At 37.6% G+C, this 14375-nt stretch overlaps 1 protein-coding gene across 8 annotated transcripts in view; it reads right to left on the bottom strand.

Moving 5' to 3' along the window:
- Positions 1-3549: 3549 nt before the first annotated feature.
- Ten-m (teneurin transmembrane protein Ten-m) overlaps positions 3550-14375 on the bottom strand; it is a 321925-nt gene continuing 311099 nt past the window's right edge. For all 8 annotated transcript variants that reach the window (XM_036360877.2, XM_036360878.2, XM_036360879.2 and 5 more), the window contains one exon: positions 3550-13450. In XM_036360877.2, the coding sequence (XP_036216770.2) occupies positions 7843-13450 (5608 nt within the window). In that variant the 3' untranslated portion in view covers positions 3550-7842. The remainder of the gene's footprint in view (positions 13451-14375) is intronic.

Raw genomic sequence — 14375 nt, 5'->3', positions numbered from 1 at the left:
TTGAATTTACTCACATCTTTATTACCGTTCTTTTCGGCCACATACTCTTACCGTCTCAACCAAATCTAACTTGTGACGTCACAAGCCCTACGTTGGTTAAGAATAGTTCAGAGGTTTTTTAAACAAGTGTGTTTGTGTGTGTAGAATATACATTAGGTTTTTGTTTAAAAAATATTTTTATTTGCAACTCTCACAAAAATATTTATTCACAAAAAAAAATCAGGTTCGGACTGAGTTTTGAGCACCCACTCAAAAAAATGGAATATTTTTGTTGTTATTTTCTATGTTGTCTATAAAAACCGTTGATTTTTGTCTGGCGTTTTGGTTGCAGAAAACAATGTTGTATGGTGATCCATTTCGAGGTACCCTACTTTTTTAAAGAAAAAACACAGAAATTTCAGACTTTATGGAAACTGTTTATCATCGTTCGAGAGAACATTCTTTGGCATTTTATTTTTTGAAGTTTATTTCTTTCAAATGTTGGCCGCGACTACGTCTCAGATGGTCCATCCTTTGAGTCCAATTTTCGATGACTTGATCGAGTATTTCGACTGGTAACTGGTGAATGGCACGCGTGATGTTTTGCACCAAGGTTTGATTCGAAGTAGGATTGTGGCATAAACATTAGGTTTTACATATTCCCCCAGGAAAAAGTCTAACGGTGTGATATCACACGATCTTGGTGGTCAATCGACCGGCCCAAAATGTGAAATTATCTGATCACCGAAGTATTCTTTCAATAAATCCATTGATTGATACGATGTGTGGGAAGTGGTCGTCTTCAATTTCAGGCATCAAATGGCCGGTTATCATGGCGCAATAACGGTCGCTATTGACGGTTACGTTCTCACCGGAATCATTTTTGAATAAATATGGACCGATGATTCCAACGGCCCACAAACCACACCAAACCGTTGTTTTTTCTGGATGAAATTACTGCTCTTGAATCTCTTCAGGTTGTTCTTCGTCCCAAATGCGGCAATGTTGCTTGTTTACATACCCATTGCGCCAGAAATGGGCCTTATCGCTAAACAAAATTTGGCTCAAAACGTGAACGGCGCCGAATCGACTCTTCACGGTCTATTCGGTTGAATATTATCTAATAATGAATGCTGGGTCTCAAGATGGATGATGGTGTTGTGAATAGTACGCTCAGTAGGCCGATTATGTTGACCATAAGTTGGGTGAAGTGTGCGAAACACATTCTTTACAGAACGTAAGTTTTTGTAATAAAGTTGAATGATTTGTAAACGTTGTTCAAGCGTTAGTCTTTTCAAGATAAAATGTCAAACAATACTGAACAAAAATAATATGACAACTTGACACGACTCACGTGTGATCTGTCAAAAAAAGGCAAACCTAAAAAGTACCTCTACCTGGATCACCCGTTATATATTAAAATATCTTGTTATCCAGATTTTCTCCGATATCTTATTTTTAAGGAGGGCGCAGATGAAAACTATGAGCAGAAAGAAGTTGCTAGAAAACGGAAAATGGTCTACAGGTTGGTTGAAAAGTTTCTGTGCTCGAAATAAAAACATACTGTTTTTGATACGAAATATATTTTTATATTCAATATAATCTCTCTTAATTTCAATACACTTATTCGAATGATCCTCCAATAATTTTAAGCCATCCCTATAATGACTTTCCGGAAGCTTTGCAAAATACCCGTCTACGACTGTAATAGCTTCTTCATTCGACGAAAAGTGCTTGCCACGAAGGAATTGTTTCAGGTTTCTGAAAAGGTAGTAGCCGCTGGGAGTCGAATCTGCTCAAGCAATTTGTGTTTTAAATCGTTGAATTTTGTTGTTGTTAAAACAGTTTTGTGAGCAGGTGCATTGTCTTATGCTGATTATTGTGGCTTCACCTGCTTTGGAGCTGAACAACTAGCTTCACCACTGTAAACATTTTTATTTCAATTTAGGATCATGGTGGTAGATCCAAGTTTCACCATAGTTATAAGTACTTGTTCGTCTGAAATGCCTATGGCAATCAATTTCACGCCTAGTCAAATTTGGATCTTTACTAACAATATTAAGAACTTGCTCAATGATTTCACGCCTAGTCAAATTTGGATCTTTACTAACAATATTATCAACTTGCTCAATGATTTCTGGTGTGGTTGCGGTTACAACTACCAACTTGAGAAAAAAGTGCTTGGAGCTCGTAGTGCTATTTCTTGGTGGGCACTACTGACTTTTCAACTAACCTGTAATTGAGCCCACTTCGCGATGAAAGATTGCTGTATTGATAAAAGCATGACGACGGAAAGACTGGAGATTAATAGAACGTCTAGTAGATATAAGTGAAGAGAGAAAAGTTTCGTCATACAAGTATATCAAATGAATCGAAGATGATGGAACAGCAGGTTACATTTAGTGTTTTTGTCCAACAATTTTTTCACAGTTTCTCTATTTTCTTGGAAGTTTTTGGGAGAACAGTCAATTTAAAGGCAACAGTCAATTTAAAGGCAATACAAAGCTCGCGGTTTTGTCATCTAGGTACAAAGGATCTATTCAGTTCATTAAACCTATGGGCGATGTGTTGAAAAAATAACAGAAATTTTAAAATTTCGCGGGTTTTTAGCATCCAACTGTCAAATTTTTTTTATTATGCTGATATACATGCCCTTGAAGTACGATAAAATTTTCAGCTATATTCATTGCTTAATTTGTCTGAAGCAGTCCCGTAGTTTAGACGTGTTTTTATGAGCTGAGTGATTTTCGTTTGTTAAAAGAATTGAATGAAATGGAGACAAATGAGTTTTAGTTTCAAAGTCATAACCGTAAACCCATGTTTCGCGACCGGTTATAACACGTTTCTGTAATTATGCATCGTCGCTGATTTCATTTAGTGATGCCTGAGCAACTTCCGATTTATTTGACAATTGGATTCTCCAAACCCGCCAAATTTTACAATTTCCGTTATCTTTTGAACACACCTCGTACGTCACTTTAAACATTTAATAAACATTTTAAATTATATTAAAGTTATGCTACTTTACTTTAAAGTTATGGTAACATTACTTTAAAAGTGCTCTGATATGTAAAAACTGTCGAAAATCTTGTCGGAACACCATAATTACACACACTCACATATGTTTTTAAAATTTTTTATTTATATCTCTTCGTTTTTTTCCGAATTTTCGGCTTAGACTGCGCTTCAGCTATTATAGTTTTGGAGGCGCTGCTTAATTATACTGGTGGCTAGAAAAATGCTCACAACAAAGCAAAGCAACATAAGACATTTTATTTAAGTTTTTATCAGTGGAATTGCTGTAACGGACTTTCTATTTGTGTGTGTATGTATGCGGCGATTGGTGTTACTGTGTATTTTGCCACGTAAACCGCTAAGTTTTTGTTGCAAATTTATTGTGTTTAGCGTCTACTTTACCTTGCTTTTAAGTTACACAGCTGCTATGTGTGTTTCAATTTGTTTTTTCATTTGTTTGTGTTGTTTTGACATGTATATAAGACATTTGTGTGCTATATATAAATATTATACCTACTTGCTCTGCTGCTTACCACCATTAAAGTTGAATGCAAATTTCTTTGTTGGTTTTAATTTTCATTTTTATTTTATTAATAGTTTTTTATTTCATATTTAATACAGTTACAAGTACACATTTATCTCTGGCTAATTCTGCTTTTGCGGCAATTTGCTTCAACTAATGTTTTTCTTTTATTCAATTTATTTTATTTTCATATTTATATTCTGCATTTTTCCACTTAGCAACTAATTTTATTTCGTATGAAAAACAAAAAGTTGAAACAATTAAAGTATATATAAAAAAAATTTTTTGCTGTTTTGCTAAAAAAAAAAATGCAATTGTGGGGCAAATACTATTTTTCACAAAAAACTTTGCGTTTTATTTGTGGCTGCGTGAAATGAAAATTTTGGGGTTTTTTCGGATTTTGCTCACAATTCTATTAAGTTTTGTTTTCGTTTTCTTTCGCTACTTTAAAGTTCATTGCTTTGCTCTTTATAAGCATGCATGTCATTGTGCATTTTGCTTGAATATTACTCTTTTCTTTTGTGTTTTTTTCTTTTTTCAATTTTCCTTGTATCAGTCATAATTTTGGTATATTTTTTGCATTTTTTCTTTTGCGCAGTTGCTTACTTTAATATTTGCTTATATTTTATAACTAATTTATTTTCAAATTATTGCAATTTTTACAGTATAATTTTTGCTTACATAACTAGCTTTTTTATATTTAATATTAATTAATCTACAAGTTCTTTTTTAATTTACATTACACACCTTGTGGCATTTGCTTTTCTAATCTCAAATGTAGCGTACTGGGTTGCGTAAGTGGATATCGAATACCTAAAACGCACTGTGCCGCCACATTGGGTTAAGGAAAAAATTTTATTATTATTTTTTTATTACTTTTCTCAACTCCACCACACATGTGTGTGTGTGCTTCTTCTTCTCAATTGTCTTTTCTTAAAAAATATGCATTTCGTTTTGCTGATTTTTCTTTCTTCATTATTAAAATTACTAACACATTAGTCAATTACTATGTATTTTACACAGCAATTTCGCATCGTTCTGTATACATGCAAAGGTTGAATACGACCACATTTTTATTTCTCTTTACTTCTTTTTTTGTTTTTACTGGCAAATTGTTATGAATTTTGCATTTAACCTAATCACTTAGCACCTAACGGTAATTAAGGATATTTAGGGGGACATTTGTGCTATTTACAGTGTGTACTTATAGTCTAAGTGTATGCATATAGTATATGTAGCTAAGTATGCTTTATCTTTCAATTTGATTCTCCTCTATATCTATACCTAATAATTCCTTAATTGGATAACACTAGAGATGCGGTTAATCAATAGTCAATAATCATGTCATGTATGTAATAATAATAAGAGCATTAATACAAATTTAAATATCGCAAGCATTATACACACCATAATCATATAATTGAGAATAATTAAAATTCGTTAATCATAAATATAGATCGTTGAGAATATCGGTAAGTATTGTACGAGTATGTAGTTCGTTAATTGTGAGAATAACTGTTGATTTTTAGAGTATATAGTTTTTTATTGCGTATGCAGTGTTTAAATTGAAATAGCTTGCTCGAAATGTAGTATGCGAGCTTTCGCGCTTTCGCACAACTTGTAGAAGGTAAGCTTGCAAGCTTGCACTTTCACTGGTAATCACTGAAGTAAGTGGAAAATGATTTTGTGGGAAGTAAAGAACGCTTTACAAAACTGTGAAAGCACGCTTAAAGAAAATTCACATACCGGCCATATCGTATGGTACAATTTATTATTTACGGTATGTAGTGGCTACTTTGGTCGCAAGTGGTCTTTAAAAATGTGTGTTAAAGCGTTAAAGGCAGCTTTTTGAAATTGCAACAGCTTGAAATTTAATAAACAATATTGCGTGAATTTAATTTTTAATGGTAAAAAATGCGTGTTAGGTCAAAACAAATATACGAAAAATTAAAAATGAAAAAAAAATTTTGATATTTAGTAAAAATTTTATGACAAAAAAAAATTAAACAAAGAAATATAAAATAAAAATTTGAGAAAATATTGAATATCAAAAATAAAAGAGAAAACCATGCACTAACTGTAGTTTTATTCTTAAAATATTTATTAATAGTTATAATAAAAAATTTAAAGCAAACATTTATACACTATGTAAAACTATAATTTTCAAGTGTATTTAAATAAATAATTTACAATTTTAAACACTAAGTATGCATTATAAAAATTAAAAAAAAAATATTTTTTAGGCATAATATATTAAAAAATTTGAAAAAAATATGCATAAATAACTAATACATTTGAATATGCATATACAAACATACATACAAAGATTAAAAAATATTGTTTAACTATATAGTGTTACAAGTAAATATAATTAAAATATAAATGGCATTTGTCAGCGTTTAAACTATTTACTGTTTATTATATGGTATTTTATATTAACGTTTGTGTTTATTGCAAAACAGTTAAAAAAAAATTAATCGTGTTTCATTGTGTAAATTAAAGTCTGCCTATAATTGCTTGATTTTTCAAACTGAAAACAATACAAAATACACATATACAAAACAACAAATATTTGAGACGAGTGTTGCATACGATAAAATGTAGATATACGAGTATCACAATATATTTTAATATTCTTTTTTACGCTGTAACATGCAGTTTTTTGTGAGTGTTTGGCAAAGTGTTCAATAGTTTGGCGAATTAGCAATTGAAATTGAGGCTGACAGTTTTGCAGCCACTGCGTGCATGCCATGTGAGTAACGCACCGTAGATAGGCAGTAGGATTGATTGCATAGACAAACAGAAGTAAGATTTACATATCTTTTTAATTAATGTGGAAGGGTTTTCAAGTGTAAAAAAAAGTTTATAACTGTGTATTAGACTCAAATGTACAGTTTAGCAGAGTTCGTAGTTCATTAAACGAAGCAAATAATAATAAATTTTGTAAAAATGTAAAAGTATACATAAAAATTAAAAAAAAAAATTAAAATTTGGAAAAGCTTTAAACATTTTCTTTTAACTGTATTAATGTAAAAATAATAGTTTTGTGAAAAAATAAATTTCAGCATAGTAAATAATTGATAAAAAAAAATACAAAAAATGCACAATGCTAGCAAAAACAACAAAATTTCACTACACATTGTCTGTATATCAACATTTTTTAAATTACTTTTTTTATTTGTTCTGCACCAAATATTTGTTAATTTCCTTCTTAACCTGCAATTATACAAAAACATTCAGTTTATACTAAGTTCCTTCGTTTTTACCATTTTTTAATACTCATTTTTCTTATTGCTGCCTATTACAATACTTAATTTGCTAGTCTGTCATTGTATATTCACCACTTACAACGTTTAAGTTGTATGGCATTTCAACGGATTTTTACTTTATACAAAAACTGAAGTTCTCTGAAACTAATTGCACACCTGCACAAGTTATGTATAACCTCAATTCTAAACATACTTTTCACTGTTGCTTTCTGATTTCCAATTTGTTTACAATCATTTGCGTTTTGCTTTCACATGCATTTCTGTTTTTTGCTAGTTTTTGAAGTTGTTGCCTTAGCTTTTCGCATCAAATCCGACTATTTTCGTTTATTCTTTTATGTTAAATAAATTACTTGGCGTCTCTTCAAGTGCTGCATTTACCCTCACTCCTTAATTATTTTTGTTTTCCTTTTTACAAATTTGCCATTTTCACATGCAAATATTGATTTTCAAAATTTCTTTATGTTTTCTTTTTAATTTTTCTTTTTTATGATTTTTTTCTTCACACATACCTACTCATTGTATTGTAATTAGTCGTACGTACTCACACATATTTTAATTTAATACCCACTAAATTAGTTAAATTTAATTTGCTTTTAAATTTTTTATATATGTTTTGTATGTAGTAGTTTTGGTTGTTTAATATAAGTCGTCTGTATCTGTGCCTTTGCTGCGATAGTAGTGCTGATCATAGTAGTTGTTATTATAATAGTATTCGTCTTGGTAGTCTTCCTCATTGCTGTTGTGGTTAGTTTCGTTTATATCAATGAGTTCACGTTCGTCTTTCGGCGGCGCATCGTTATCTTCGTCGTCGTCATTGTTGTCGTTGTCATCATCATCACTGCTGCTATTGCTGTTGTTGTCTAAATAGAGTGTTGACTCGATGTTGTTCAGTTCATTTGCGCTGGCACCTGCTACCCAGCTTTCGAGCCTAGCATAGTTATCAACATAACTTCGCTTATCTTTCTCACGCCCACCATTTACTAGTTGCTCATTCAGTTTTGTCACAGTTGTTTCCACACGACTTTTTTTGTATGCTTTCTCGCTCGTCTCGCTCACTCACGCACTTAAATCCATCACTCTTAATTGCTGTCGGCGCGATTTCGCTGTGCGGTGTCCGCTGCCGATCTTTCTTCGTTTGCGTTTAGCATCACGCTGGAATGCTACATTGCCTGGATCGTCTGCCAGCTGTGGGTATTTGTGTATGCTGTGTATGTCGATGCCAATCCAGCCATCTACATCGCCGTGCGACACAAGTTCCTCTTTCTCTTCTTCAGTCCAGTCGCCGCGTCCCTGAAAGCCGGCAGCCACCAGCTGTTTCTCGAGCTCCCAGGCGCGTTCGACGGCACGCTTGTGCGCGTGTTTCAATATGCGATGTCGCTCTTGTTCAGGATCAACACCATATTTAATTATCACCACGGCGTCGGGTCCGTGCAAGCGCAATTCTTTTGCAGCCGTACCGCCATGATCGGTCACTTCGTGTGTTGATATGTTGAACATGCCACCGAGTCGTCGTAATTCTTCGTTGTCGTCGCGCAGTTTGAGCACATTGTCCTTGACAAAGTAGAATACATCTTGATCGTGTATGCTGAAGTGTAGATCAAGGAAATAGGAGTTGTTGAAGACCGATGAGACCACATCCTGCACCACGCTATTCGAACCATCAACAACGCTGACTAATGCACGTCCGCCAATGCGTGAAAGAAGCACACCCTCGCCGAAGACGCCACGTCGGTAGCTAATGCGTGGCAGGAGATTGCGCATCTTTGGTTCCATTTTTAGCAGTGGTTTAGGCACAAAGTCGAAATCGCTGAATTTCTCGTTGGTCTTTTCGACGATGCATTCCAGACCGGAAATTACACCGAATTCAGGTGCCAGTGTGTTTGATTTAATAGAAATTTGTGGCACGTACTGCGCATCTTTGGTGTACTTCGAGCTTTGCATGTTACGCAAATCATAGCCAAAAAGTTGCAGCCATGACTCCAAGTCGATCATGTAATTCTGCGGTTTATTAGGATTGACGGGATCGTTGTTGTGGTAGCGGTAGATAAAGACGTCAGTTGGGTTGGACATTTCAGTGGCTAATGTCTCCCATTTGGGTGTCATCCATTGACCAACTGTAGGATCGTAGTGACGTCCTTCGGTATAGATCAATTTGGTGTTGGGATCTAGCAGGCCACCATGGAAGTCAATCGGTATAAAGAAGTCTGGATTGGTGTCCTTGATGATACGGCCGAATGGCGTGCGTCTTATATCTTTGATTATGATGCCGTTCGGATCGAAGAAAGCTAATGGTGAACCATTTTGATCAGTAGCCACGTAGTAACGCTGGTCCCCGTTCTCCACTGCCATCAGCATATCACGATCGTCGTAGAAGAAACGCAATGTTTTACCCACTTTCGGGAAATGTACATGTGTCAGTAGTTTTGGTGTTCTTGGGTTGGCATAGTAGTACTGTGTTACATTACCCTTACTATCGTGCCAAGCTATTAAACGGCTGCGGTCATCGTAATAATACCAAGATTGGAAGCGATCTCTTTCAAAAGCATGTATCAGCTGACCGCGATTGTTATAACGATATTTCTGTTCACCACGTCGCACCACAAAACCGCGCGCATCATAGTTGTTGAACTCGATCTCTCCAACTTGTATGACGCGATCGCCAATATCATAACTGAGATTAATTTTCTCGCCTTGATCCACAATACCAACAGTGTTGCCATTCTCATCGTACAAGTATTTCCAATTGTTTGTGCCGAGGACTTCTATCACATGTCCATCAGCATTGTAATTGATCTTGTCAAATGATGTTGAACGTCCTAAAGTCGTCTTCTGTGATTTGATGCGATTTCGCAGATCATAATCTAACTCAAGGCGGAAAACGTCGAAGCTCTTGATATTCATAAGCACACTCTTTACGCGACCATGCTGATCGTAATCGATGATGGTGAAAAATTGCTTAGCAGAGTCTTGAATAACGGTACGATTGAAAGCATTGCGCGTAATCTTCAGATCCTGCACCACTTCCAGCTGTCCCAAGTTTTGGCTGTACTTATAACGTGCTGTGGGCACCTCCTTGTCATCTATGGACATCTCAATGCTACTTAGACGAGCATTGCCATCGTAGAAGTACTTATAGTGTGCCGAAGCCAAAGAGTTCTTCGAGCCGAAGCGTACCTTTTCGTCCTTGAGAATACCAGCATGATACTTGAACTCGCGACGTAACTCAAATCCTGGTTCCTGTACCTCTACTGATTTGATTAGGCTCGTGGTGTCCTGATAAGTGTAGTGCGTGCTTGATAGTCCAGCCAGAATTGTCTCCAAACGGCCAGCGGAATCATGTACAAACGCCACCTTGCCGGATTGGTGTGGATGTATCTTTGCAAGTATCTGTCCTTCATCGTTGTATAGTATCTCGAAAGGATGGCGGTTAATGGGCGAGAAATATTGATACTTGAAGAAGCCGAGCGAGGTTTGTAGTGAGAATGAGTGTATATGACCACGTGGTGTCGTCAAACTTTGTAGCGCGCCAGCATCGTCGTACTGCAAGAGGTAGTCAGAACGACGTGGTGTGGTCACCTTTAGTGGCAGCGAGCCGAACATGTCTTTGAAGGCATAAACCATTGACGAGCCATCGCCGTATTTAATTTCGTTTAAGCGTCCGTTACGATCGAAGGTGTAGGCTTCTTGCAGCACTCCCCATTTCCAGCTCACTAAACGACCAAAGCGATCGTATTCCAAGTCGACATCTGCATAGTCACCCGACTGTGGACGGAAGCTAACTGGACGTGCTGTGCGGTCATAAGTCACATTCAAGAGTTCTTGCTTATCATCCACGAGTACAACAACGGATTGTGCGTCGCGGTCATATTCGAGTGTAAGCACATTATCGCCATTCACACGTAGCTTACGTCCCACTTGTGAAACTGGGCGTGGTCCTTTGCCTTGTTTGCCCTGTTGCATGCGACGCACGAAGTAACGCCATTCAAAGCGATTAGCTAGATCACCAGCGATTTCGGTACGCTGCTTTGCGGGTACTGGATAGCTTTCACCAATGACTGGGTTGATCTCAGCCAAAATGGCGTACGGTACCACTTCCATTTGTACAGTGTGTCCCCATGGCGTTAGACTTGTCATTGAACCGTCCATTTCTACAGAAGTTTTCGATTCGGCGGCACCGTTGCGCACCATGACTGTTGAGCCCTGTATGAGCATCGATTGTTCCTTCTGTGCGTTCTCGGATATTTTAACTTGAGCACCTTTAACGCTTAAATCGAATACCAAATCAATGACACGACCAGTGGGCGTAACAGCCGAAGTGAGCCGTCCAAACTCATCATAGTTGTAGACATAAGAGCGGCCTGTAGAATCGAGTTTAGTCTTTAGCAAGCCGGTTGGGCCGTGATATTCAAATGTTACATTGTAGTTGTCCGGTGTGCTCAGTTCGTGTAACATCTTCATGCGTGTCATGCGTAGACGACATTTCTGACCCTTTGTATTTTCAATGGAATTCACCTGAGAGGTATAATCCCGCAGTAGGAAGACCTTGTTACCTGCCGCATCAGTCACTGTACTCAATTTGCCATTGGAAGTATTGACATTGTAAGTAAAGACATATGTGGTTTCGCCAGTTAGAATATTCTTTGTGGAAACGTGTTGACCGAATCGGTTGAATATATAGATTTCTTGCATATCTGGTGCATAGATCTCATATTCGCGTGACGCGCTGGCCTCGGGTATACTAGACATAACCGAACGTATGCGGTAATTGGCTTGATCAGCAATGTGCACATGACCATCTGGTGTAACAGAAAGCGCTGCTATAGTGTTAAACTTTGCACTCGTCGCTAGGAAGTGCTCTGCCTCGAAACAGTCGCAGCCGCGTTCCAAGCAATTGCATTTCGACTCTGCGCCGGCAAAAGGTGCAATTCGACCATCAGTGCCAATAACGCGCACACGGTTGATGCGTTGTGAGTCGCTCTCTGCCACGTAGAGCTCACCCATGGGTCCAAACGATATCGATTGTGGCATCACGAGCGTGGCATGTGTAGCCAAATCAGAATCATAAACGGTTGAGGTGGTAGCACAATGTAGAGGACGTCCCGAAATGACGCGCACACGTCCATCGGGTGTCATGCGCAAAATCATATGATCATCAATGATGTGTAGGGTATTATCCAAGGGGCTAACGGCCAATTCGGTGGGCCAACGCAAATGCATCTCTTCCAGCTTTAGTGTGCCCTCGCAGGGTATAGGCTTCCAGTGGGACTTATGCATGTGATTACCAATCAGCGTTGTGACGATGCCATCGCGGTCAACCATACGGATATTTGTACCGTCTGCGAAGTATAGTATATTATCGCTGGAAATGGCGATGCCTTTGGGATAGGCCAGTTTTGCATCCTTCGCCAGTGCACCGTCACCACAATGCGCTTCGTCGCCTGGCAAACAACGTTCACCCGAGCCCACAATGGGTTCCCAGTTCTTTTCTGGTTGCGAGTAATCATTAGTGTCGCGTACGCGTATGATCTGATGTGACTCCGGATCGGATATATAAAGTGTGCCGTCCAGTGGACTTAATGCCATGTGGTAGCGGTAGGAGACGCGTGTGGCATTTAATTTGACCACCGTGCGTATGGTGCCATCGGTCATAATGCGACGTATGTAGTTAAAGTCGCCGACATACAAACTGCCATCAGGTGAGGCGGCTAAGGCAACAGGCGCTAGCAAACGCTGTTTGTATGCTAAACCCTCGCAATCATTACACTCAAGCGGACGTTGATGGCCATCACCCATCGTGGTGAGTATGACACGTGGTTTATTTTTCAAGTAGATATTGGAGCCATCGCCCTTCTGTAGTATGCCCTCGTGGAAGTTGTAGCGGTGGTGTATATCAAGATTCCAACCACCAACCTCGGAGATGGACATGTCATGGCCAGACAACTTGGTGGTTTGTATATCCCATATTATGTCTTTGCAATCGCTATATTGATAGCCAACTTTGACAATAGCTGTGGTCACACCGTAGACACGTTGACGGTAGATGTTCAAACGGTTCCATGCATAGGTGAATTTAATGCCCGGATCAGCTTCGAAAACACGCTCGAACAGTATACCCTCGATGGTTATGCGCAGATGTATCAGGTGCAGTGTATCTGGTATAGTTTCAGGTGTTAGCTGCAGCTTTATGGTCGAAAGATAGCCGGCAGCGCGTGAAGAGTGATACACTAAATTCAAGCCAGTGCCGGGAATTTGTAGTGATTCCTGTATGACTTGAGATTCGGCTAAAATAGCAGAACGATCCGGACAAGCGCCTTGGAAACCATGTTTCCATGAAGCCAACACGACCGGTTTCATAAGATCGTAGTCATGCGAGAAACACGTGTGCGGTATGGGTATCAGATTTTTCTCCTCCGACATAGACATAACCACAACATCGATGATAATCACTTCGTTCCATGGTATTTGTACTATGCGTGACTGTGGTCGGAATGGTGAGCGTCCGAATTGCAAAGTAACAGCGCCGCCGCCATTCACCATCAAATCGAACCAACCGTCGTCGCGTGTGAGCGTAAAGCCTTCGAGCAGTGTCGTGGTGGAGACGCGTACACCAACCAAACCCATGCCGAGCGAGGTAACAACGCGACCGCGTATTACAGCGGAACGGCTATAGGGAAAAGAGTTGAAAACAGCAAAGAGTTAGTGAAGTCTTTGGTAATGTTTGTGTATGTTATAAACTACGAAATTTTTGTCTGGGGAGAGTAAAATATGCTAGCAAATAGTTAAGAAAAAATAACTTACTAACAAGCAGTAGAAAAACGTAAAAAATTTATGCATAAAAGTTGCGCTAAAAAACGTATTGACATTTATAAATAAACTACTTAAATAAATAACGGTAAATTGCTAAATTAACGGCAAATAAGGTGAAAAAAAATCGTAAAATTACACACGCACATATAAACATAAAATAGACTCTTTCTTAACACATAAGACACAATTGAACGAAGTTTGAACGAGCGAAACAGCGAACGAACGAACGAACTAATGAACGAACGAACGTATGTTTACGAGGTGTTCGTAAGTTTCAAAGTTTTGTTCATTTTCAGGTATTTATATCATAACAGTATTTTAAAATTTGTTTTCATTTTTTTTTGCTTTTTCTATTGAAACTAAAACCTAGATTGATTGCAGTAGGGTTGCATGGAATCGTAATATACGCTTATGTTTGTAGAATAGGCGCGCAATTATTGTAATAAAAATTATGAAAGAATGAAGTGTTGTAAAATATGTGAAAAAAATGCACTACTGAGAGCTTAACATGGCGCTACATGGCCAAAATGAGGCGCACAGTCATTTGAACATGATGATTTTATGTTAGACGTGAGGGGTTAAATGAAAAAGAAACATGAATCAATGAAGAAGTGGTACTGAAAATAAAAAGAAATAAAGTGATTGACGAATAACTAAGAAATTAGAAAATTGAAATGAGTAATTACGACAAATTAGTAAAATGAGCGAGCTGCTATGACAGAGTTAAAATATGTCAAAGTAAGAAAATTAATAGCTAAGAAATCATTTTACCAAACAACCAT

Source organism: Bactrocera oleae, chromosome 6 (assembly GCF_042242935.1).
Source record: "Bactrocera oleae isolate idBacOlea1 chromosome 6, idBacOlea1, whole genome shotgun sequence".
Classification (NCBI taxonomy): domain Eukaryota; kingdom Metazoa; phylum Arthropoda; class Insecta; order Diptera; family Tephritidae; genus Bactrocera; species Bactrocera oleae.
The sequence above is the reverse complement of the archived record's forward strand: the minus strand, read 5'-3'. Positions and strand labels throughout refer to the sequence as shown.